The sequence below is a fragment of the Oncorhynchus gorbuscha genome, linkage group LG02 (genome assembly GCF_021184085.1).
Source record: "Oncorhynchus gorbuscha isolate QuinsamMale2020 ecotype Even-year linkage group LG02, OgorEven_v1.0, whole genome shotgun sequence".
NCBI classification, from domain to species: Eukaryota; Metazoa; Chordata; class Actinopteri; order Salmoniformes; family Salmonidae; genus Oncorhynchus; species Oncorhynchus gorbuscha.
In genome coordinates, this window is record NC_060174.1 from 63,617,790 (window position 1) to 63,645,669 (window position 27,880).

Consider the following 27,880-nt stretch of genomic DNA (forward strand, 5'->3'; position numbering starts at 1 on the left):
TTCAGGTCTCGTCATGGTATCTCTGCATTCAAATTGCCATAGATAAAATGCAATAGTGTTCGTTGTCCGAAACTTATGCCTGCCCATACCATAACCCCACCGCTACCATGGGGCACTCTTCACAACGTTGACATCAGCAAACTGCTCACCCACATATGTACTTGCCATGCATGTACATGGTCTGCGGTTGTGAGGCCTGTTGGGACGTACTGCCAAATTCTCTAAAACAACGTTGGCGGCAGCTTATGGTAGAGAAGTTAACATTCAATTCTCTGGCAACAGCTCTTGTGGACATTCCTGCAGTCAGCTTGCCAACTGTACGCTCCCTCAAAACTTGAGACATCTGTGGCATTGTGTTGTGTGACAACTGCACATTTTAGAGTGGCCTTTTATTATCCCCAGCACAAGGTGCACCTGTAGTATGATCATTACGTTTAATCAGTTTCTTGATATGTCACACCTGTCAGGTGGATGGGTTATCTTGGCAAAGGAGAAATGTTCATTAACAGGGTTGTAAACAAATTTGCACACAACATTCTAGAGAAATAAGCTTTTTGTGCATATGGAACATTTCTGGGATATTTTATTTCAGCTCATGAAACATGGGACCAACACTTGACATGTTTATTTTTGTTCAATATAGTAATTTAATGGCAACGTTTAAAGCTATTGAACGCAATTCAATACTTCGTTTTGACTTCATGCATTTAATTAGGCTACAGTTGGTTCTTCCATCAATGATGCAGTTTTCGGTTTGGCTATTTGTGTCAAGTGGATGTGGCAGTTGTAGCTTGTATGGCGCCCTGCCCCAACTCCCCCAGCGCCCGCAAGATGCTGCCCATGTCGCTCGTACCTAAATCCGCTACTGATTTGTATTAGTCTATAAATAAATATCTTTGCCAAAATTCGTCATCTCTCCCATGTCTTATTCGACTAGTATTTTTGAAAGTGTAAGGATAATAATTCAGCCATAGTTGTTCTGAAATGTTTATTGCTTGCCAACATTTTATTCCCTCTGTTTAATATAACACACATACATTCTTTATTCATTTCGATTGCCTATCCTGACGAAGTTTGTTCTATAGAAAGTACTTGAATCTGGTGTTTGCTACAAAATTAAGGAAATTAGAAGGGAGGGGGGTTCTGGCAGGGAAGAGATTTTCGGCACATCGGCGGGCGAAGCGCTGTCGAATATTCATAATTTCCATCCAGTACGCCCTGATCTGGAGCGCATCATTTTCTCTCCGTCTGCTAACAGTTAACCAAGGATACCAGCTACGATCACACGTTACCTTCAAAATAGCTAAATTAATAGTAGCCTATGGTCTCATTCAGTAACCGCATTCATCCGAATACCCTCCTGCTCCCCTGACCGCCTGTGCACCGTTAGCATTCCGGCCGAGCATACATATTGATTGCTGAGGCAGTGGGAAACGGATAGGCCTACATCTCCTGATATAGTAGCCTATGTTCTCCTCCTGCGCCTGAAGGTAGAAGCTGGCGATGCTGTTTCCCTAGACTTGATTTGGAGCCTTTCGCTGCGGGGTGTTTACGACATTTCATACATACGTTTGGTGGCATCCGCCGGTGACTACGAAGATGGCGGAGACGGCAGTCAATGCAGCATCCAGTGGTGCCTTGACAGGTAAACTGGGTAAAAGACGAACGGTCTATTGTTAACCATATCCAATGTTTCTCTTCATATTTTTTTTTTGCTATGACATTTCTGTTACCTCAAATTGTGCATTTCACTTCATCCTCTAGCATAGGCTATAATCAAGCCTAGCAGAGGCCATTTGTATTGTTTGCTTTTATGGCCAGCTGTCTAAATAAAAGCTGAATAGCCTAGTTGTTAAATCATCAAGATGCAGAAGGACAACACGCACCTTTTTAATTGACAAATTGATTGGCTCTGTCACAGGCTACATTACGCGTATTTATATGTTTTGATCTATTTTTAACCCGCATAACCTAGATGTCGGTGTCCAAGGATGTTTTTCTGTCGCTGGTACCAAAGTTATTATAGTAAACTAAAATGGAAACGAAAACGAAAACCAATCATGAAAAAACTGAAATAAAATACTTAATAAACCCGTTTGAAAAATCTTTAACTCCAAAACTAAAATTAAAACCATAATGAAAATGTTTTTATTTAATTTTTTAATTTTTATCTTATTTGGGGGATGGGGGGGTTAAAGCTACTGAATCTGGTGGGTAAAATGCGGCCAGGAGATGGCGATGTTTTCAAACAGATCTGGCTTGTGCGTCACTATCACTAAACTGTAACAACTGTCATTCATATTGTAATTTGGAGTATTATCAACAGTAAAATACTGTGAGAAGTTTTATCGCAGCATACTGTAAATTATGGTACATTTTGGGAAGTAATGGTGAACGGGGAAGTAATTGCTGTATTTTGAATGGTACCGTTATTCTATCACACAGAATACAGTAGAATACCTGATTCTTGAAGTGACCGAAAACCTTAAACTTTTTAAACCATACCAATTTAACTGGTATGTGGTAGGGCGGGCGCACAATTGGCCCAGCGTCATTGGGGCTTGGCCGGAGTAGGCTGTTATTGTAAGTAAGAATTTGTTCTTACCTGACTTGCCTAGTTAAATGAAGATAAAATAAAGTGGTGCCCCATTATTTTGCCCTTCCGGTGCTGCCCGTTTGGAAGCCTTTGTTAAGACCTCTGGAAGTGTATGTGATATAAAACACAATATTCATTGATAGTCTGTAACATGTAAACACATTACCTATAGTAGCCAACCTGCTTGCACCAATCCCATGTCATTGCAGTAATATACTGTGAAATACAAATCCCATCTCCCCTCAATTAATTGTATTCATCCATTCGTTTATGCATTCATTACGATTACAGTAAAAACATTTTTGTTTACAGTAAATCGTCTAGGTAAATCGTTTAGTAGTACATGTAAGTAGAATCTTATTTGATTTGATTCTTCTTACATGTACTATTAACGTTAAAAAGCAGTAGATCGATGTTAACATGGGTGAGAGAGTTTCCACCCTAATTTTTGGGCATCAGTCTCGACGCTATTCCCTTTAAATCCAAGTCACATTGAGATGTACTTTATCACTTAAACCTGACCTATGACCTGACCCATCACCTTATTAATCGCTTAACTATTTTATTTATTTATTTTACCTTTATTTAACCAGGCAAGTCAGTTAAGAACACATTCTTATTTTCAATGACGGCCTGGGAACAGTGGGTTAACTGCCTGTTCAGGGGCAGAACGACAGATTTGTACCTTGTCAGCTCGGGGGTGTGAAATCGCAACCTTTCGGTTACTAGTCCAACGCTCTAACCACTAGGCTACGCTGCCGCCCCCCACTATTACTGCTACACAGTTGCAAGAAGTGACATCCCCCAAAAAATAAAACTATGTTTAAAATAAAATAGCAAATCAGGTCTGAAACTAAACTGATTTTAAAATTAAAATAAATAAAAAAACGAATAGAAATAAGAACACAACTGTAATAAACTTGGTTGGTACCAATGTGAGCAAAAAAGTGTGATTTGTACTCAAAAAGCCCAGAATGTAGCCTTGAATTTAGGGATGATCAAAAGCATATAGCTGCATCTGGGTTTTGAGGCCTTATTGTTATGGAGTGGACACATATTTAAAGAGGGGCATTAAACATGGATTCTCACCAGCACACAACGTCACAGGCCTTTCATCAATGGTTAAAGACATGTGACAGGTGTTAGTAGCCTACCTGTAAGGCCGGTCCTGGCCGTATAAGTCTATAGCCTACTCTAAAAACAGGATATGGAGAGTCCCAATCAAAAGTGCTTTTTAATAAATAGGCTTACTCTGGGTCTGGGAAAGAACCCCTCACTTCCTAGGTTAGTACCTAGTTTCCTCGTACAACCCAGTGTTGTGATTTGATGGGTCGCTCCTTGACTGGGAGCTGTATTAGATTTTGGTGAGTGATGCAGAAGTAACAGGGCCAGATTATGGCTGCTGTGTTTAATCTAGTCCAGAATAAATCAATGGCCTGGCTGCCATCTATCCTAGACTTACAGTGGGGCAAAAAAGTATTTAGTCAGCCACCAATTGTGCAAGTTCTCCCACTTAAAAAGATGACATAGGCCTGTACTTTTCATCATAGGTACACTTCAACTATGACAGACAAAATGAGAGAAAAAAAATCCAGAAAATCACATTGTAGGATTTTAAAATTAATTAATTTGCATATTATGGTGGAAAAATAGTATTTGGTCACCTACAAACAAGCAAGATTTCTGGCTCTCACAGACCTGTAACTTCTTCTTTAAGAGGCTCCTCTGTCCTCCACTTGTTACCTGTATTAATGGAACCTGTTTGAACTTGTTATCAGTATAAAAGACACCTGTCCACAACCTCAAACAGTCACACTCCAAACTCCACTATGGCCAAGACCAAAGAGCTGTCAAAGGACACCAGAAACAAAATTGTAGACCTGCACCAGGCTGGGAAGACTGAATCTGCAATAGGTAAGCAGCTTGGTTTGAAGAAATCAACTGTGGGAGCAATTATTAGGAAATGGAAGACATACAAGACCACTGATAATCTCCCTCCAATCTGGGGCTCCACGCAAGATCTCACCCCGTGGGGTCAAAAGGATCACAAGAACGGTGAGCAAAAATCCCAGAACCACGCGGGGGGACCTAGTGAATGACCTGCAGAGAGCTGGGACCAAAGTAACAAAGCCTACCATCAGTAACACACTACGCCGCCAGGGACTGAAATCCTGCAGTGCCAGACGTGTTCCCCTGCTTAAGCCAGTACATGTCCAGGCCCGTTTGAAGTTTGATAAAGAGCATTCGGATGATCCTGAAGAAGATTGGGAGAATGTCATATCGTCAGATGAAACCAAAATATATATTTTTGGTAAAAACTCATCGTGTTTGGAGGATAAAGAATGCTGAGTTGCATCCAAAGAACACCATACCTACTGTGAAGCATGGGGGTGGAAACATCATGCTTTGGGGCTGTTTTTCTGCAAAGGGACCAGGACGACTGGATCCGTGTAAAGGAAAGAATGAATGGGGCCGTGTATCGTGAGATTTTGAGTGAAAACCTCCTTCCATCAGCAAGGGCATTGAATATTAAACGTGGCTGGGTCTTTCAGCATGACAATGATCCCAAACACACCGCCCGGGCAACGAAGGAGTTGCTTCGTAAGAAGCATTTCAAAGTCCTGGAGTGGTCTAGCCAGTCTCCAGATCTAAACCCCATAGAAAATCTTTGGAGCGAGTTGAAAGTCCGTGTTGCCCAGCAACAGCCCCACAACATCACTGCTCTAGAGGAGATCTGCTTGGAGGAATGGGCCAAAATACCAGCAACAGTGTGTGAAAACCTTGTGAAGACTTACAGAAAACGTTTGACCTCTGTCATTGCCAACAAATGGTATATAACAAAGTATTGAGAAACTTTTGTTATTGACCAAATACTTATTTTCCACCATAATTTGCAAATAAATTCATAAAAAATGCTACAATGTGATTTTCTGGATTTTTTTCTAATTTTGTCTGTCATTGTTGAAGTGTACGATGATATAATGAAAATTACAGGCCTCTCTCATATTTTTAAGTGGGAGAACTTGCACAATTGGTGGCTGACTAAATACTTTTTTGCCCCACTGTATTTACCTGTCTTCTATTTTTTTCTTCTTCATGTGTTTGCCTCTTTCTCCCGCCAAAGGATTGACTCAACCATCAGTTGCAGAGAAGAGATCCCAAAGCAACGGCCATGGCTCCCCAGCCCGTGTGGCACTCTATCCAGGGAGCCTAGCTGCGAAACACAGTAAGATGCCGATGGCTCACCCACACTCTTAACATTTTAAAATGATTTTCTTTGGCGCTTATCTGAATTGGAAAGGTACTTCACAGAATGACTTTCCATAATTACAACAATCACAATTTACCATGGCAGAATTGGGTAGATTTGAATTCTTTGGTACTTGCGTGTCAAAGGGAGTCATTGTTGAGTCATTTTAAAATTTTAAGGATTACTATAAGACACTTTTTTTTCCAAGAAGATGTTTTTCAAGATTCCTACAGTGACCACAATAAAAGCACAATTAGATGTTTATAATATGAACTGGCCTAAAATCATATTTTAGAGTGCAATTTCTGGCAAAGGCAAGATCCTTTTGCTTTAGTAATTATCATACAACTGATTAACAACTGATTACATTTTAAATAGTTTTTTTGCTGGGACACCTTAAAACATAGCACATACACAGTCCATCCCTGGATTGCTTGGAAATCCAACCTTTTACGTTATCTACTGCCCTGGCTGCAATCGTTTTACCCTCAGAACTTTACTCTCACTGAACAAAGAGCATGGCACTGTCTCCCTCTGCAGTCTCAAAGTAGTACTGCAGTTCAGTGCTATGTACAGCACTGCCTTCCTCTGCTGATAAAATGTGGGGACTGTTGTCTCCCCTATATCAGATGAGGTGCTGAGCCCACCCTCGGTCACAGAGAAGAGGCCCCAGCTCAATGGGCTCCCCTCCACTTTACTTCTGCCAGGCAACAACACTAACAATCATGCAGGTAAACAGTGTAAGTCCCACCCCCACTGTGGTTGTTAGCTCCCCTGCACCCCTCTCCCTCACTTGGTCCTCTCTATAAACATATCTCCCCTTCTCTGGGCCCTGGGCTCACTGGGTCCTGGGCTCTCTATAAACACATCTCTCCCTCACTGGATCCTCTCTATAAACACATCTCTCCCTCACTGGGTCTTCTCTATAAACACATCTCTCCCTCACTGGATCCTCTCTATAAACACATCTCTCCCTCACTGGATCCTCTCTATAAACACATCTCTCCCTCACTGGATCCTCTCTATAAACACATCTCTCCCTCACTGGGTCTTCTCTATAAACACATCTCTCCCTCACTGGATCCTCTCTATAAACACATCTCTCCCTCACTGGGTCTTCTCTCTACACACATCTCTCCCTCACTGGATCCTCTCTATAAACACATCTCTCCCTCACTGGGTCTTCTCTATACACACATCTCTCCCTCACTGGGTCCTCTCTATAAACACATCTCTCCCTCACTGGATCCTCTCTATAAACACATCTCTCCCTCACTGGGTCTTCTCTATAAACACATCTCTCCCTCACTGGGTCCTCTCTATACACACATCTCTCCCTCACTGGGTCCTCTCTATACACACATCTCTCCCTCACTGGGTCTTCTCTATACACACATCTCTCCCTCACTGGGTCTTCTCTATACACACATCTCTCCCTCACTGGGTCTTCTCTATACACACACATCTCTCCCTCACTGGGTCTTCTCTATAAAGACATCTCTCACTCACTGGGTCTTCTCTATACACACATCTCTCCCTCACTGGGTCTTCTCTATACACACATCTCTCCCTCACTGGGTCTTCTCTATACACACATCTCTCACTCACTGGGTCTTCTCTATACACACATCTCTCACTCACTGGGTCTTCTCTATAATCATATCTCTCCCTCACTGGGTCCTTTCTATACACACATCTCTCCCTCACTGGGTCTTCTCTATACACACATCTCTCCCTCACTGGGTCTTCTCTATAAAGACATCTCTCCCTCACTGGGTTCTCTCTATAAACACATCTATCCCTCACTGGGTCCTCTCTATAAACACATCTCTCCCTCGCTGGTTCCTCTCTATAAACACATCTCTCCCTCGCTGGTTCCTCTCTATAAACACATCTCTCCCTCGCTGGTTCCTCTCTATAAACACATCTCTCCCTCGCTGGTTCCTCTCTATAAACACATCTCTCCCTCGCTGGTTCCTCTCTATAAACACATCTCTCCCTCGCTGGGTCCTCTCTATAAACACATCTCTCCCTCGCTGGTTCCTCTCTATAAACACATCTCTCCCTCACTATCTCTTTGGAATGTCTCTCTGCTCTGTTTCTGTCTAGCTTGTCTGTTTCTGTGTGTTGATCTTTATATCCCATTCTCTCAGACGTGGAAGGGTATCTGAGGACAGATGACCGGATGCGTTTAGCCAAAGAGAGACGTGAGGAGAGAGATAAAGGTCTAGGTAAGTGATGTTCCTGACATTTTCTTTCAAGTATTGAGACTGATGAAAATAACTTCTTATTGAAACCAGTATTTGTATTGTAGCAGGTTAGCAAAAATGCTCCAATTTTGCCCGATAGAACCGGCAGCCAGTAAATGTGCAGTTTAAGGAAGCAAAGCTCTGGAATTGTTGTGGGTTGTTATAATGGTGCTTTAGAGGGTCGTGATCTGAATGTGTTGGTTGGTGTTTCCAGCTGTGCGAGAGCAGGCAATCAGGGAAAAAGAGCGGCGGGCTCAGCTGCAGTATGAGCGTACGGTGGAGGAACGCTGGAGGAAGCTGGAGGAGCAGAGACAGAGAGAGGAGGTCCGCAGAGCTGCTGTGGAGGAAAAGAGGAGGCAGAGGCTGGAGGAGGAGAAGGTCAGACTCATCTCATCACTTAGCCACTACATTAGGGATCATCAACTAGAGTCAGACGCGGAACAATTTTTTTCTATATATATATATTTATTATTATTATATTTTTTCCCTCTATAAAATCGGGGTGCCAAATAAGATCACCTGTGGGCCAAATTCGGCCCGCGGGCCGCCAGTTGGGGAACCCTGCACTACATCTATATTCAGATTCCTTCGTCTCCAGTGCATGATGTAATCACCCTCTGTCCTCACACTCAGACAGCTTTTTCACCTCCAGTTCAGTTTCAGTAAAAACGTTTGTATGTTTATTGTACCGTTTGGATGTACTGTTTTTGATTGTATGTGTGGGCAAGTACAGCAACAGCCTATTCTAAAAGATATGCAGGGACATATGCTCTTTAATTTACTAAAATCCCGTGGTTCATTAATTACACTATGCTCTGTACTTAACGTTGTCTCCCAATCAGATATTAGATAGGATTTGCAACCCCACCCTCCCCTTCTAGATTAGTCCTTCCCACCCTGCACACCATTCAACACTGGCTTCTGGGAATGCTGGTGTTGGTCTATATGTAAATCTTAGGAACCTCATCAGACTCTTTAATGAATATCTATGTCATTCCATTTGCTTAATCGGATCCTAATCCTGTTTTGTCATTGCCCTCATTTCCTCGATGGGTCCCAAGCTATCTGCTGAGCACAAAGTTATCCACAGATATGTCTTTTGAAACCATGTCACACACTGCCACTTTCTAAGGCCATTTATTGTTAGGATTTGTAGCCTACATTGATCTCACCGTTTAACCTTTCAAGAAAGACTTCATTTGGTCTAATAAGGTTACGTGAAATAACTTGATTTATCATTTTTGTCTGCTCTCGTAAGTGTATATTCACGATGAGGATTTTTGTGACATGTTTTGGATGACACAGCATTTCCCTTGGCCATCCATTTCACACAGATTGATTATCTATGCGTGTTCCCATTAAATGGATTATATCCTCTAGGTGATGTCATTTTAGACCAATAGAAATTCCGGAGGAGCCTAGGGGTGTGGCTAATGTCATATTTTCTTTTCTGTGGTACTCATTTAAGATTTATTTGTTAAAACTTTTTCACCCGTGCTTGGTCATTCTGTATAATAATAATATAATAATAATAATATTATAATCATTTTGTCATTGTGCTGGCTCCATCTGTGTGTAGTTCCATTTGCCGATACATGTCCACATCTTTTATGTGTTTCGATAGGAAGAAATAAAAAGGAAGAGCAGGGATATAGATAGGAGGAAAAGATGGAGCACATTTAAATGGAGAGATGTTGGCAATGGTTGATCACCCACCAGATGGCTTTGTCTCCTGCTCTGTTGGGCTGTGTACCATGGCAAAACTGTGGGTGGGGAAGGGTTAACTAGCTTGGAAGGAAGATATTTTACTCGGGGAAATCTGAGTAGAACAGGCATCCAGAAAAATAAAGGGTGGGGGGGAGGGTATCAGATAAAGGAAAGGGGAGCTATTCTCCAACCTGTCAATACTGTTGCTGCTGCGAAACTGAATGTGTCAGAGTGTCTCTTTGTGTCTGCTTGGGTGTATGATCGGAGGGGTGGAGTCCCAAGCAGCTGTGGTCTGTATCTGCCTGCTCTGTTAAGACTGTACCGTGCTGTGTCAGAGGAGAGGTTGTGGTTATGGAGCGACTAGCCTGGTCCTTGTGTGGCCAGGGGAGCAGCTCAGTGACAGAGTCCCTTGTCTTCCCGGTCCTGGAACGGCACAACCAGGAGCGGCTGGAGGCTCTGATGAAACGCTCCCTGGAACGCAGCCTGCAGCTGGAGCAGAGGCCCAAACGCTGGACATGGGGCGGACCTGGAGGAGCACTGGGTGAGTCCACAACGGGGAGCTGGAGATGAGGGTGCAATGAGATGTGAATGATGAAGCTGTGACTGGAAGGGGGAATGGTGCGAGGCATGGAGGGAGGGAGGGACTTTTGGAAGGGACAGCCATGCATGTTCTCGGCTAATTCAATTTGCCATGTCCCTTCTGGCTTCTAAAGTGATAGGATACACATTTGGTGTTGCTCTCTGTCAGATACAAATCACACAAGTAGTCCATCAGATATACTAACACATGATAGGTATTTTGGGGCGAAGCTGCTGCTAGCTGATGGCTCCTCTGCCCTTCGAATCGAGACTCAAGGTCAGGCAGTGATGTCTCTGTGTCAGCCTGTCCCAGACATGTCGTAAACCATGGAAATAGTCGTCAGTCCAGTCAACCCCGAGGGGAGCAAAACAGACAGTTTTAAAATGGACAACATACTGGTTACTGCTTCAGGGCATTATTGATGGCTTCTATCCTGGGGCACTCCTCAGGGTTGTTGCATTTTCAGGATTATAATGGAGGACTGAGATACAAAAACATGTTCAAAACCTAGAACGCTGATTTTATGTGTGATTTGGATTGGGTCATAGAGGGATATATGGAGGACAAAGGTGTGTATGTGAGAGAGAGCCTTTCTCCCTGGCCTGCTCATTGCCTCCAGCCTTGCTGCATGGGTTTACCTCCCCAGACAGTTGTCTACAGGAGCGCCCTGCTGGGTGCAGAGGTGTATCAGGGGGTCATCAGGTAAAGACACAAGTGGCTGCTCTGATCATAACGCTATGCTCTCTCTGCTCTGCTCCGCCTGCTGCCTATAGGTGACTGTGAGAATGCCCCTCTCCTTGCCTCCACCTTTCCCCATGAACTCGCCGCCCCCCTTCCTGCTGCCAGCGAATCCGGTAATGTTATGAACCCCTCCCGTTCGGTCCACCAATCCCCTGCCCCCTCCTTCTCTCCACCCCACAATGACCACTGCTCTCATGGCAGTTTGGCTTGAGGGGAAATGTCATGCCAACTCAAAGATTTTATGTATATTTCCCAGAATGCATGTGCAACAACTGAATCAGAAAGCATGAGGATATGTGTGAAAAGTCAATGTGTACCTTGTACAAGTACTATTGTACAAAGTGCACATTGACATTGTGTAATTGCTGCTTTTTATACATTTCTGACGTGTGTGCGTATGCTCAGCTTGGGTATCTTGATGTCTTAGTTGTATTTTGGTACTTCCAAGTCGATCCCGGGTCGAAAAAGAGCAAGCATTGGGATGAAAATAGAGGTGTAGGGTTTTGGGATTCAGAGCGAAGAAGATATCCATTAGGAAATGACAGGCACTAGGGAATTTACGGTACACAAAGAGTCAAGGAACAGGGGACATGTACACCACTTCACTTCCTCCTTTTCATTGTTTGAAACCTCCTCTCCCTCCTTGTTGAAGGTATATGTCACTCAGTCAAAACACTCTGGTTGAGGTTGGACATTCTCAGTGCTTTTATGCATCTTACCAATCTCTATCTCACCCATACAAATACTTAGTGTTATTTTTTTGTTTCAGAGAGCCCATCCCATGCCCATGAGTGAAAACAACCCAATAATAATGAAGTGATGAGCAGTATTTGCATTCAACATGCACAGGAACAGGTAGCCCTCCAATTTGATAAAGTACTACTACTCCTCCTCGTTAGTATCACCCCTAGTACTACTACTACTCGTTACTATCACCACTAGTAATACTACTACTCCTTGTAGTATCAGCACTAGTACTATTACTACTCCTCATAGTATCACCACTAGTACTACTACTACTACTCCTCGTAGTATAACCACAAATACTACTGCTACTACTACTCCTCGTAGTATCACCACTAGTACTACTACTCCTCGTTAGTATCACCCCTAGTACTACTACTACTCGTTAGTATCACCACTAGTACTACTACTACTACTCGTTAGTGTCACCACTAGTACTCCTCCTCATAGTATTACCACTAGTACTACTACTCCTCGTTAGTATCACCACTAGTACTACTACTACTCCTCTGTAGTATCACCACTAGTACTACTACTACTCTTTGTTAGTATCACCACTAGTTCTACTGCTACTACTACTCTGTAGTATCACCACTAATACTACTACTCCTCTGAAGTATCACCACTAGTACTACTACTACTACTACTACTACTACTACTACTCCGCTGTAGTATCACCACTAGTACTACTACTACTCCCCGTTAGCATCACCACTAGTACTACTACTCCTCTGTAGTATCACCACGAGTACTACTACAACTACTCCTTGTTAGTATCACCACTAGTACTACTACTACTCCTCCCCGTTAGTATCACCACTAGTACTACTACTCCTCCTTGTTAGTATCACCACTAGAACTACTACTACTACTACTCCTCACTAGTATCACCACTAGTACTACTACTCCTCGTTAGTAACACCACTAGTACTACTACTCCTCCCCGTTAGTATCACCACTAATAATACTACTACTCCTCCCCATTAGTATCACCACTAGTACTACTACTACTCCTCCCCATTAGTATCACCACTAGTACTACTACTACTCCTCCCCATTAGTATCACCACTACTACTACTACTGCTCCTCCTTGTTAGTATCACCACTAGTACTACTACTACTACTCCCCGTTAGTATCACCAGTAGTACTACTACTACTCCTCCTTGTTAGTATCACCACTAGTACTACTACTACTACTACTCCTCGCTAGTATCACGACTAGTACTACTACTCCTCGTTAGTATCACCACTAGTACTACTACTACTACTCCTTGTTAGTATCACCACTAGTACTACTACTACTACTCCTCCTCATAGTATTACCACTAGTACTACTACTACTACTCCTCGTTAGTATCACCACTAGTACTACTACTACTCCTTGTTAGTATCACCACTAGTTCTACTGCTACTACTACTCTGTAGTATCACCACTAATACTACTACTCCTCTGTAGTATCACCACTAGTACTACTACTACTCCCCGTTAGCATCACCCCTAGTACTACTACTCCTCTGTAGTATCACCACTAGTACTACTACAACTACTCCTCGTTAGTATCACCACTAGTACTACTACTACTCCTCCCCGTTAGTATCACCACTAGTACTACTACTCCTCCTTGTTAGTATCACCAAGAGTACTACTACTACTACTACTCCTCGCTAGTATCACCACTAGTACTACTACTCCTCGTTAGTAACACCACTAGTACTACTACTCCTCCCCGTTAGTATCACCACTAGTACTACTACTGCTACTCCCCATTAGTATCACCACTAGTACTACTCCTACTACTACTCCTCCTTGTTAGTATCACCACTGGTACTACTACTTCTCCCCGTTAGTATCACCACTAGTACTACTACTACTACTACTACTACTACTCCTTGTTTGTAACACCACTAGTACTACTACTACTCCTCCTTGTTAGTATCACCACTAGTACTACTACTCCTCCCCATTAGTATCACTACTAGTACTACTACACCTTCCCGTTAGTATCACCACTAGTACTACTACTACTCCTCCCCATTAGTATCACTACTAGTACTACTACTACTACTACTCCTCCCCGTTAGTATCACCACTAGTACTACTACTACTACTACTACTACTACTACTACTCCTCGCTAGTATCACGACTAGTACTACGACTCCTCGTTAGTAACACCACTAGTACTACTACTCCTCCCCATTAGTATCACTACTAGTACTACTACTACTCCTCCCCATTAGTATCACCACTAGTACTACTACTACTCCTCCTCTGTAGTATCACCATTAGTACTACTACTACTCCTTCTTAGTATCACCACTAGTTCTACTGCTAGTACTACTCTGTAGTATCACCACTAATACTACTACTCCTCTGTAGTATCACCACTAGTACTACTACTACTACTACTACGACTACTCCTTGTTAGTATCACCACTATTACTACCACTCCTCCTCATAGTATTACCACTAGTACTACTACTACTACTACTCCTCATTAGTATCACCACTAGTACTACTACTACTCCTCTGTAGTATCACCACTAGTACTACTACTACTCCTTGTTAGTATCACCACTAGTTCTACTGCTACTACTACTCTGTAGTATCACCACTAATACTACTACTCCTCTGTAGTATCACCACTAGTACTACTACTACTACTACTACTCCGCTGTAGTATAACCACTAGTACTACTACTACTACTCCTCGTTAGTATCACCACTAGTACTACTACTCCTCCTTGTTAGTATCACCACTAGTACTACTACTACTACTACTCCTCGCTAGTATCAACACTAGTACTACTACTCCTCGTTAGTAACACCACTAGTACTACTACTACTACTACTCCTCCCCGTTAGTATCACCACTAGTACTACTACTACTACTCCCAATTAGTATCACCACTAGTACTCCTCCTACTCATCCCCGTTAGTATCACCAGTAGTACTACTTCTACACCTTCCCATTAGTATCACCACTAGTACTACTACTACTCCTCCCCATTAGTATCACCACTAGTAGTACTACTACTACTACTACTCCTCCTTGTTAGTATCACCACTGGTACTACTTCTCCTCCCCGTTAGTATCACCACTAGTACTACTACTACTACTACTCCTACTACTACTCCTCGCTAGTATCACGACTAGTACTACTACTCCTCGTTAGTAACACCACTAGTACTACTACTACTCCTCCTTGTTAGTATCACCACTAGTACTACTACTCTTCCCCGTTAGTATCACCACTAGTACTACTACTACTACTCTTCCCCATTAGTATCACCACTAGTACTACTACTCCTTGTTAGTATCAGCACTAGTACTACTACTCCTCTGTAGTATCACCCCTAGTACAACTACTACTACTCCTCCTTTATATTACCACTAGTACTACTACTACTCCTCCCCGTTAGTATCATCACTAGTAATACTCCTCCTCCTCATTAGTATCACCACTAGTACTACTACTACTACTCTTCCCCATTAGTATCACCAGTAGTACTACTTCTACACCTTCCCATTAGTATCACCACTAGTACTACTACTACTCCTCCCCATTAGTATCACCACTAGTACTACTACTACTCCTCCCCATTAGTATCACCACTAGTAGTACTACTACTACTACTACTCCTCCTTGTTAGTATCACCACTGGTACTACTTCTCCTCCCCGTTAGTATCACCACTAGTACTACTACTACTACTACTACTACGACTACTCCTTGTTAGTATCACCACTATTACTACTACTCCTCCCCATTAGTATCACCACTAGTACTACTACTACTCCTCCCCATTAGTATCACCACTAGTACTACTACTACTACTACTCCTCGTTAGTATCACCACTAGTACTACTACTACTCCTCTGTAGTATCACCACTAGTACTACTACTACTCCTTGTTAGTATCACCACTAGTTCTACTGCTACTACTACTCTGTAGTATCACCACTAATACTACTACTCCTCTGTAGTATCACCACTAGTACTACTACTACTACTACTACTACTACTCCGCTGTAGTATAACCACTAGTACTACTACTACTACTCCTCGTTAGTATCACCACTAGTACTACTACTCCTCCTTGTTAGTATAACCACTAGTACTACTACTACTACTCCTCGCTAGTATCACCACTAGTACTACTACTCCTCCTTGTTAGTATCACCACTAGTACTACTACTACTACTCCTCCCCGTTAGTATCACCACTAGTACTACTACTACTACTCCCAATTAGTATCACCACTAGTACTCCTCCTACTCATCCCCGTTAGTATCACCAGTAGTACTACTTCTACACCTTCCCATTAGTATCACCACTAGTACTACTACTACTCCTCCCCATTAGTATCACCACTAGTAGTACTACTACTACTACTACTCCTCCTTGTTAGTATCACCACTGGTACTACTTCTCCTCCCCGTTAGTATCACCACTAGTACTACTACTACTACTACTACTACTACTACTCCTCGCTAGTATCACGACTAGTACTACTACTCCTCGTTAGTAACACCACTAGTACTACTACTACTACTACTACTACTACTCCTTGTTTGTAACACCACTAGTACTACTACTACTCCTCCTTGTTAGTATCACCACTAGTACTACTACTCCTCCCCATTAGTATCACTACTAGTACTACTACACCTTCCCGTTAGTATCACCACTAGTACTACTACTACTCCTCCCCATTAGTATCACCACTAGTACTACTACTACTACTACTCCTCCCCGTTAGTATCACCACTAGTACTACTACTACTACTACTACTACTACTACTCCTCGCTAGTATCACGACTAGTACTACGACTCCTCGTTAGTAACACCACTAGTACTACTACTCCTCCCCATTAGTATCACTACTAGTACTACTACTACTCCTCCCCATTAGTATCACCACTAGTACTACTACTACTCCTCCTCTGTAGTATCACCATTAGTACTACTACTACTCCTTCTTAGTATCACCACTAGTTCTACTGCTAGTACTACTCTGTAGTATCACCACTAATACTACTACTCCTCTGTAGTATCACCACTAGTACTACTACTACTACTACTACTACTACGACTACTCCTTGTTAGTATCACCACTATTACTACCACTCCTCCTCATAGTATTACCACTAGTACTACTACTACTACTACTCCTCGTTAGTATCACCACTAGTACTACTACTACTCCTCTGTAGTATCACCACTAGTACTACTACTACTCCTTGTTAGTATCACCACTAGTTCTACTGCTACTACTACTCTGTAGTATCACCACTAATACTACTACTCCTCTGTAGTATCACCACTAGTACTACTACTACTACTACTACTACTACTACTCCGCTGTAGTATAACCACTAGTACTACTACTACTACCTCGTTAGTATCACCACTAGTACTACTACTCCTCCTTGTTAGTATCACCACTAGTACTACTACTACTACTACTCCTCGCTAGTATCTACTCTTCCCCGTTAGTATCACCACTAGTACTACTACTACTACTCTTCCCCATTAGTATCACCACTAGTACTACTACTCCTTGTTAGTATCAGCACTAGTACTACTACTCCTCTGTAGTATCACCCCTAGTACAACTACTACTACTCCTCCTTTATATTACCACTAGTACTACTACTACTCCTCCCCGTTAGTATCATCACTAGTAATACTCCTCCTCCTCATTAGTATCACCACTAGTACTACTACTACTACTCCTCGCTGGTATCACCACTAGTACTACTACTCCTCGCTAGTATCACCACTTGTACTACTACTCCTCGTTAGTAACACCACTTGTACTACTACTCCTCGTTAGTAACAACACTAGTACTACTACTACTTGTTAGTATCACCACTAGTACTACTACTACTCCTCGTTAGTATCACTAGTATTACTACTACTCCTCGTTAGTATCACCACTAGTACTACTACTACTCCTCGTTAGTCTCACCACTAGTACTACTACTACTCCTACTCGTTAGTATCACCACTAGTACTACTACTACTCCTACTCGTTAGTATCACCACTAGTACTACTACTACTCCTACTCGCTAGTATCACCACTAGTACTACTACTACTCCTCCCCATTGGTATCACCACTAGTACTACTACTAGTCCTCCTTGTTTGTATCACTACTAGTACTACTACTACTACTCCCCATTAGTATTACCACTAGTACTACTCCCCATTAGTATCACCACTAGTGCTACTACTACTCCTTCCCATTAGTATCACCACTAGTACTACTACTACTACTCCTCCCCATTAGTATCACCACTAGTACTACTACTACTACTACCCCCCCTCGTTAGTATCACCACTAGTACTACTACTACTACTACTCCCCGTTAGTATCACCAGTAGTACTACTACTACTACTCCTCGGTAGTATCACCACTAGTACTACTACTACTCCTCGGTAGTATCACCACTAGTACTACTACTACTACTACCCCCCCTCATTAGTATCACCACTAGTACTACTACTACTACTCCCCGTTAGTATCACCACTAGTACTACTACTCCTCCTCGTTAGTATCACCACTAGTACTACTACTACTACTCCTCGGTAGTATCACCACTAGTACTACTACTACTCCTCGGTAGTATCACCACTAGTACTACTACTCCTCGTTGTATCACCACTAGTACTACTACTACTACCCTGTACACTACGACTTCTGCATCTGCTATTCACCACCACCACTGCTAATAGCTATCATTGTCAGTGTCAAAATATTTTTTGAGGCAGACCCACCCTACATCCTTTCCATTCTCCGGTTGTACTCACTCGTCTTGAACTAGTATTCTTAGCCCGCTCCTCCTCCCCGTGTGATTCTTGCACCTTCATTTATCTGTCTCATGTCCCTCATGGTCATTCGTTGTTTTGTTTTGTCGTCCTCATCTCCGTCCCCTCTTCCCAACACCTCCATTGACCCCTGACCCCTCCATCAGCCCAGCGCTGTCACCTGAACTCTGTGGAGAACCTGATGGTCCACCGCCTCCTTACCCACACTCACTCCTCTATGGCCAGGTGCCACAGTGCAGCAGACCTCCATCTGCCCTGCCACCGATGCACAGGTAACACCTAGAGAATACATCTGGACTGACTATTTTTTTTGCACATTGGCAGTAAATATTTCCAGACAGGTAATAGCCCCTAGAAACTTCTATCATTGGTGATGCAGAGAGTAGGGAATGCATGGCTGCGTTTGTAGTTCTGCAGATAGACACTTGTCTATCCACTTTATGTCAAGGTCTGGCTTTTGTGAACATGTGTCTGAGGGTGTAGATATGCGTGTTTCCTGGCGGGACTGCTGTCTATAATGTTTTGGCGTGCCAAGGAGAAGAAATGCCTACATGCTAAGATACTTGCAAAAGTGTTGCTTAGTTGGGCATGCCTTATATGTAGTGGTAAAACAAAAATAGGCGGATAAACACAGATTGCCGTCCGCAAGAAGTAAAGTAACTCTCCCTATACTTTCAATCCCTTTTTCCGGTGGGTAAATACCTGAGTAAAATAAAAAAGGTAAAGCAACAACGTTTACGTGCGAGTACCCGCTACTACACCTCTGATAATATGGCAGAGGAAATGTTGCGTCAGCATAAACGTTTTGGGCATCAACAGTGTGTGGATGTTATTTTTTTTTTTTTTTTTCTACATGCAATTTTATTTACTATTTGTGATTTTTATTCTAGGCTCCCGAGTGGCGTAGCAGTCTAAGGCACTGCGTCTCAGTGCTAGAGGCATCACTACAGACCCTGGTTTGATCCCGGGCTGTATCACAACCGGTTGTGATCGGGAGTCCCATAGGGCATGCCCAGCGTGGTCCGGGTTAGGGGAGGGTTTGGCCGGGGTAGGCCGTCATTGTAAAATAAGAATTTGTTCTTCACTGACTTGCCTAATTAATTAAAATGTGTGCGCATGTGTCCGCACATCACTCCAACTTGGCCACGAATAAACATGTGAAAGACGAAATAGTTTGTATGATTTGATTTAAACAATTGATAGTATTGTTAATGTCCTCCATACCTATACTGTGGGTATTGATCTAAAAACATAGAATTACTACTTTGTATCTCCTTTGACTACAATACTACTTCACTTGATTATTATTATTTTGACCTCTGACCTCTGATGCCTGTCGTTGTGCAGCTCCCTGCAGCCCCCACAGGTCACCCTATCGGGGCTCGCCAAGCCGGGTTGATCGACGGAGGCTCCAGGGCTCTCCAGAGGAGTCACCAGCAGGATCTCGCTCAACCCCTCAAACCCCCAAGGTCAGACTTGTCTTACTTGGTTATAGAATAGAGAGAAACCAGAGCAGAACCCTGCTAGCAGTTGGTAGGGCCATGTTGGCATGATTACATCCGGGAACACACACATTATCTTGTGTGTGCTTTCAGAAAGAGAGGTTACGCAGAGAGAGAAGGACTGGCTCCCCAGCGACAGGCTCCTCCGTGAGAAGAGCAGAATCCCCAGCCATGTACACCAGACGCTCAGCCTCCCCCGCCACCCCCAAGTAAGACTCGCTGTCCTGCTGCTGTATCCGTGTGGTATGTCCTAGTTACTATGACAGAGGATAATAATGTCCTTCTGGTTGTAGGTTGCTGCCTAAGAGCCGTACTCAGTCTCCCTGCACTGTGCGCCAGTACCACCCCTCTCCCATCAGGCACAGACCCACCACCCCGGTTCCCGACGGCAACAAGGAGGATGGACATGTTGAAGAAGCCAAAAGTCACAACAACATCAATGACAGAAATGTCTCCAAGCCAGAAACCCCTGTGAAACGTATGTCTGATATCCAGAGCCCTGAGAAGTCTTCCCAAGCAGACAACCCTGAAAAAAAACTGGCCAAAACTGAGACCCCAGAAAAGAGATTCCCCAAAACTGAAACCCCCGGTATGAACTTAAAAGGTGAGATTTCTGAAAGAAAGGACTCTATGACTGACACATCTGATAGGAAAACCTCCAAAATAGACACCCCAGAAAAGAAGATGCCAAAGTCCACCAGCAGTGAACTGAATGCAGATAAGAGCACAGGTGAAACTCTACTGTTTACCAATCGTTTTGTGTATGTCAATCATTAAGTACACATATCAGTGCATTGGGCACCTGTTTCAATGCACACTGATGTCTGCCGTTGTCCTTGTGACAGAGCCATCGCCAGTGACAACAACAGGGAAAGGAGTTGCCGGGACGACAAACGCAGAGGAAGCATCCAGACTGCTAGCGGAGCGTAGGCGTCTGGCCAGGGTGCAGAAGGAGTTGGAGGAGAAACAACATGTTGAGCGGGAGGAGAAGGAACGGTCAGGAAACTGTGTGTCACTGTGTGTGACTCTCTGTGTGCCTGTACATGATGCATCGATGGTGTCTGCTTGTCCGTGTCTGTGACTGAGAGGGTATACTGTAAGTCATCATGTCTGTCTGTGTCACTCAGTCTGAAGGCGGAGCAGCTGAGGAGGAGAAAGGCAGAGGAGCGGGCACGGCAGGAGGAGGAGAAGAGCAGACAGGAGGACCTCCGCAGGAGGAGAGCGGAAGAGGAGAAGCGGCAGAGGGAGGTCCGGGAGAAGGAGCTTCAGGTCCAGATGGACAGAGAGGTCAGGGGTCACAGTGGGGGGGTCACTTTATGTATGGTGATGTTTCTCTGGTGCATGTGCATGTTTGTGTGTAACGTTGTGTATATGCACAGTACATGTCTTACATTATTCCAAGCATAAATCCTGCGTCTTTATCAATACAGAAGGAAGAGGGCGAGTTTCAGGCTCAGAAGGATGCAGAGAGTCAGCGTCACGAGAGAGAGATGCTGAAGCTGCAAGAAGAGGAGGAGAGACAGCTGAGGAAGAAGGTTTTTATGACTCCAAATTAAATTATTATTGAATTAATCAGTATATCTGATACCCAGCCTGTAGCTCTCAGTATATATCAAAGTATGTATGTTGCTACGTCTCCACAGAGAATTGAGGAGATAATGAAGAGAACCAGGAAGAGCGATGAGAACCAGGAAGAGATGAAGGTACTGTAGAGATGCCTGCCGTTCTCATAGCTCTGCACGCCTCAAGCAAAGAGACCTGCTGACTCCTATATTACCCACGTGATGTTGTGTGATCTTGTCAGGTATTGCATACCAATACAGGATACACTTTGCGGCTTGTACCCCCCCCCCCCTCCCCCAAGAGCTTTTGTTTTCATATCTATGTTGTGATCATTATCATGATTAAATTGTATCATTGTTGATACATTGGTTTATGCGTCCTGATTACCGCAGGTCTTAATCGCACAATACTATACATAATTGTCCTCTTATTTGCTGTGGAATAATAGATGTTGCCTCCATCTGTGTTCCATATTGAAGCAGGAGGAGGGGCAGGTGGAGACTCAACCGGTCTCACCACCAGGTAGGTGACCCATTCACCCACTGATACTCTGCCTGCCTGCTCACCCCAGCAGGAAAGACACTATGAATGTATAAATGTAGGAGTCCCACCCAGTGGCAGCAGTGGGTAGTCTGGTGGGTGAGCGATCCCAGTACTTTTCCACCAATATAGGGGACTCCTGCATGGCTGTGATGTAGCAGTGGTTTTCCAATACCTGTCCTCAGGAGAGGATCAGATTCACTCTGCATCCTAGATTGTATTCAAGGCCATCCATTCAAGGTCTTTGGCTATTTTTTTTTCTGTCTACTTGAAATTGGAAGCCACTCTGGCTCGCAAAGTTAGCTCATGAAATGTTTCCCAAAGTGGTGCATATAGGTTAGGGCCATGGACTTAACTAATGTGACAATGCTTTTGTCGCAGTAAGATACAGTAGGTCGCTTAAATAGCCTGACATGATTTTAGAGGAGGCATGGGATTTGTGTGTAATTAGCATCTCTTTAATTTCAGCCATCCTTGGCCAGGTCATGTGGTGCCCTTTCTCTGGGAATAGTCCTGTGCAATGTGATATTTCTGTTCTCTACAGGGGATATGCAGATGAGCTCAAAGATGAACGTTGAAACGAATGCTCAGGTGAATGTGCATGAAAACCCAAAAGCTGAGTCTCAGGTTAATGGGCAGGCCGCTGCCTGCGTCAACAAGCAGGACAGTGCCCTGGTGAAGGGGCAAGCCACTGATCAGGTGACCCCACTGAAGAATATTCTGGAAAAGGGACAGAACGCTCAACAAGTAAATGGACAGGGTGCAGCCCAGGCTCTCAAGCAAGAGAGTGTCTTAGTGAAGGGAAAGGTCCCTTCCCACGTGATCAAGCAGGAGAATGCACAAGCGAATGTACAGGTGAAGAAACAGGAGGGTACCAAGGTGAGCAGCCAAGCCACTGCTCAGCTCAAAACCGAGGAGAGTACTCAAGTAAACGTGACGTTGACCACACAGACACACAACGGACAAGGGGTGCAGAGCAACACACTGTCCCTGGCACTCCTACCAGTGGACCTACCCCCACCTCCACTCATCAACCTGGAGCTTCTGGATGTGAAGAGCCGTGGGGCGTATGATGAGGTGCAGTCCATGGAGGTCAGGTAAGCCATCAGAGCAAGGCCATCTCTATCTACAGGAATGCATGATGTGGAACCAATACATTCTAGGGGTACTGGTTAGTATGAACAGTTACAAACACATTGCCCACCATGCCAGGAACCTAGCTATAAATGCGAGAAATATGTATATGGGAAGCATACCGTGGGTGATAGAAGGATGCCGGATTGGCACACAGTCAACCAAACTTATCTAACAAAGTGGATATTTGTACAAATCCGTCATGGTTGATGTATTGTAACAGGCCCACGATGGGGTTACTAAAGTCAGATTTGGATACACGTTTGTTTTTGCTGCATAACATTTGTAAGTTGTCCCTTTTCAGGTTTAGAAGAAGTGATTGATAAATGCAAACACCTGTTCGTACCAGCTGCTAGGAGTGCTAGTGTCACGGATGTGAAATGGCTAGCTGGTTAGCGGTGGTGCGCGCTAATAGCATTTCAATCGGTGACGTCACTTGCTCTGAGACCTTGAAGTAGTGGTTCCCCTTGCTCTGAAAGGGCCGTGGCTGTTGTGGAGCGATGGGTAACGATGCTTCGTGGGTGACTGTTGTCTGTGTGCAGAGGGTCCCTGGTTCGAGCCCGGGTATGGGCGAGGGGACGTACGTAAAGTTATACTGTTGCATTGATGCTGTTGACCCAGATCACAGTTTTTTTAAATGCGTAATGGAGTTGATTGGTGATGGTGACATGAACATGTATTGGGGTTGACATCCATACGATAATTATACTCATATTTTTACCTCAACTTAGTGTGAAATACACATAAACAACAGCTGGGGGGCGATGAGGACGTTCGGGATCTTTCCCCCACGTGTTTCCATGGCATTTCCATTGCTTTTGTCGAGTTCCAATGACCTCTTTACCGCATCTATGTTTGTTATTCTTAGAGTATTAGTGATATTGTCTCATCAGAGTCCTATTTGGACCCTTAGATTTACCACAGCCTTTTCTCATACCCTGAGGAATATTGATAGTAAAAATGGCTTCGAATTTAACAATTTGCATAATAAATTACTCCCCTAATATCCGCCCTTGATTACCCAAGGACCGCATGCCCCATAGATGCACAGATATGGTCATAGTAGTATTAGATTGGTGGAATAACTATTATGATATTCACAAATGTTGCTCCCTCTTCCCCTCTCAGCCCAGTTTCCAAGGAGGAACTTATCTCCATCCCAGAGTTCTCCCCAGTCAATGAGGTCCAGGAAAACGCCATGAGTAATACCCGAGCCCTGGAAGATTTGCTGGACCTGACGGGTCATGTGGCCTACCCCAAACTCTCCCACGTGGACAGCCTAGGAGACTGCAACAAGAACCTGATCGACGGGCTCTGCAGTCCCGGCGCCGATTCCAAGCTCATCCTCCACCCTCATACAAGCACAACATCCAGTTGCCAGGTACATAAAAATGCATGTGAGAATGAGAATATTATCTTACGCTCACATGTTAAAATACACACCGCTCAGGTTGCCACAATACCTCTCTCACGCTGGCATCTCAAGTGCTTGCACTGCACGCTGGGCACATCACGTCATTTCAAGGTGGATAATTGGGTCATGTTTGGTTGAGACGTTGCTCAATGAGATTACAACCTATTTTCACCCGCTCAAAAAGACTGCCAAAAGATAGCTTAGTGGTGACACATTGGAAATTCAACTTTCAACCATCTTAAAGGCACAGCAAAGTTCTACTGGGAATAAAATGTCAGATATTTTGTTTATTTATGCAACAGATTGTGTTATCACTGTGCTTCATCTAATAGCAGAACCAAATGACCTGGATTGCAGTTGAGAATGCATTAGAAGTACATCGTGCAAGTGATCAATGGCGTTTGAGATTCTGCGCAGATTGTTACAGCAATTGTGAACATATCCACAGACCTGCTATGACCTATACTTGCTATATTGAACTAGCACACTTTATATGATTACATACGAAGACATCTATAGTTACAGTAAACTCAATGTGGCCATGGATCTGTTACTTGTTTAATGGTTGAATTTTACGTTAGTTTGTAAAAGAGCATTTACTCTAGACTACTTACTGTATTATGAAAGTAATAGTGAATTGTGTTTGCTTGACAATGCAACCAAATATCGACATTTGAAGGAGATTTTTATTCTGCTTGGATACTTCCATCTGCCACTCACTTAGTCTTGCTTTAATTCCAATTTGTCTACAAATTATAGAAAAAAAACATATTCTTTAACTTTTATTTTTGGTTGTGATGGAGACAAAATTGAACTGAAGCCAGACAGTGGCAGATGGAACTATTCAAGCAGAATATACTGTAACTGTCCTTAAAAGTTGATATTTGGTTGTGTTGTCAACCAATCATGACATTTGAAATCAACCAGAGCTTGAAATCCTGGGCCTATTATTTTGTCGATTTTTTTTGTTTTGTTTAATTCTGGGTTGAATTGAGACCATAACTTCTGATGACTTTGCAAATGCTATATAGGCCCTGGGTGGCTAGACTAAAGAGTAGCTGTAGGTAGATCAATTCTCCAGTAGGAGGTGCTGCCCAGCCTATAGTTTATATTCTGATAGTGGATATAACGTTGGAGATCTGACATTGTTTTAACAGTACAAATTCATATTTTATACATGGTTTGTCTACATTGAAATTTGGTTACCATGATGATATTCTGTGGTTGAAATTTCACCCTCAAAACAACAGTTGAGGACTTTTTTCCAATCCAATGTATTTTCCATGTGGAGTCCGAGTCACAATACATTGACAAATTTTGTTCAAACAACGTTTATTCAACCAGTTTGTGCCCAGTGGGTAGCTTCTCTCAAACACACAGAATCTTATGATGACTTTTTACATTTCAGAACCCTGGACTGGCAAGCCATGATGGAAGGAGCAGAGGGAAATGATCTGCATTATCTGATGTTATTGAGGATGGAAGTCTCTGCACCTCTTGAGATGAGAGAGAGAAGGCACTCTGAATGTAGTTTTGACCCTCCTTTGTTGGTCTCCAACCTTGAATGTCCATTAACCTTCAACCTTCTCCTATAATACATCTGTCCTCATAGCCTTGGACAATGGAACTTAAGTGACAGTAATATTAATAGATTTACTATACTTGTCAAATAATATCGTAATGATAGTCATAGATATCTGTGTCATGCCATGTATCGCTTAGAGCAGTTGTTAGTGTGGTGTCTGAAACGTGGGTGTGTGTGTGTGTCTCAGTGAAAGGAAGTGCCCATGAAGTAATTGACTCTTGACTGCCTGTTATGATCTGAAGCAGTTAGCTAAGCTAGTTAAATCTCATTTGAAAACAAAAGCTTTTATTCTGTAGTTGGATAGAAGCACAGACTGGTGATGTCCTCTCCTTAAACATTTGTTTTATAGTGAAAGACCCCACATATACAGATGTAGAATATCATATCAGTAAGTTGCCTTTGCTATTGCAGTATTCTTCCTCTTAGGATTGAAAGTTTCATATTGCTCTGAATCCACCTAATGTAGTTTAGTATGCACTGATCATTCAATTAGATTGTTCCACTAAAAAGTCTACAGTTTTCAATTCTGGCTGTGGATGCCTCAGGCGAGCTCGTATCTCCCTGGACATGATTAACTCCCAAGAGTCTCGAGCTTGTTGTCATAGTGTATGTTTCCAACATGCTGTGTGATTGGGTTTGTGGCATGTGTGCCATAATACTTGAGCCCAGGTCAAATAGTACTGCAACTCAAAAGTCAACATAAAGAATCTGTACAATAACGTTCCTCATTATAATCCAGATTGCAATCAACCCATGCATTGCAAGTTTTGTGGTATCTTTTCTTCCTTGATCTACAAAGTAATGAGCTATGCATGATCCCTCAAAAGTCTGAAACCTCTGAGCTGGTATCATTTGTGTCTTAGATTGGTGACTTTGATTGCTACAAGTCAAGGACAAAACCTATCGTGACTTGCAGGATGCTGCGTTGTCCAAATTAAGTTTATTTCAGTGTGTATATGCACAGATGTGAGTGGTCAGTCATTGGTTCCACTTGGACTGTATTGTGTTTTGATAAATAATGCACCAAAAGAAGGCAAGATTTTTACTTGGAAGACTAAGCAACCAGGGATTTAGAAATTCAGGTTCAAAGAGAACACATTTGAACAGTTCAAACCTACTGTAGTGTGTCTTATTTCTAACTAAAGCAGCATAGCAGTTAATAAAAAAAAATTGAACTATTGTAAACATTGTGCATGGGTCATTAGCATAAGATGTACCATTTAATAAACCTTCAAACAATAATGTATGGTGTGATTTGTATGTTGTTGCATCTGAAGGCCACCATGGGGGGGGGGGGGGGGGCAAAACTGACATGGAATTGTTTTAAGATGGTCATACTATGGATCATTTAGCTATTTGATTTTGAATTTTAGGACCCCTGTAGGGGGGTCCTAGTACCTGTCAAAAGTTTGTACACACCAGCTCATTCAAGGGT

General features: G+C 43.1%; 1 protein-coding gene across 6 annotated transcripts; it reads left to right on the plus strand.

The window, feature by feature from the left end:
- Positions 1–1,161: 1,161 nt before the first annotated feature.
- Positions 1,162–27,681, plus strand: LOC124006743 (MAP7 domain-containing protein 2-like). Of its 6 annotated transcripts, none has more exons than XM_046316868.1 (19): positions 1,162–1,645; positions 5,721–5,822; positions 6,476–6,586; positions 8,000–8,077; positions 8,310–8,473; positions 10,244–10,343; positions 11,156–11,236; positions 18,854–18,979; positions 20,055–20,176; positions 20,303–20,418; positions 20,503–20,939; positions 21,055–21,205; positions 21,337–21,496; positions 21,640–21,744; positions 21,853–21,912; positions 22,252–22,294; positions 22,857–23,409; positions 24,575–24,827; positions 26,269–27,681. In XM_046316868.1, the coding sequence occupies exons 1-19, from the start codon at positions 1,600–1,602 to the stop codon at positions 26,311–26,313; spliced, it is 2,853 nt and encodes a 950-aa protein (XP_046172824.1). In that variant the 5' UTR covers positions 1,162–1,599; the 3' UTR covers positions 26,314–27,681. The 6 variants fall into 6 exon arrangements, with proteins under 6 accessions (XP_046172824.1, XP_046172833.1, XP_046172838.1 ...); XM_046316877.1 differs by having other exon boundaries at positions 22,255–22,294; XM_046316882.1 differs by having other exon boundaries at positions 6,476–6,577.
- Positions 27,682–27,880: the final 199 nt, after the last annotated feature.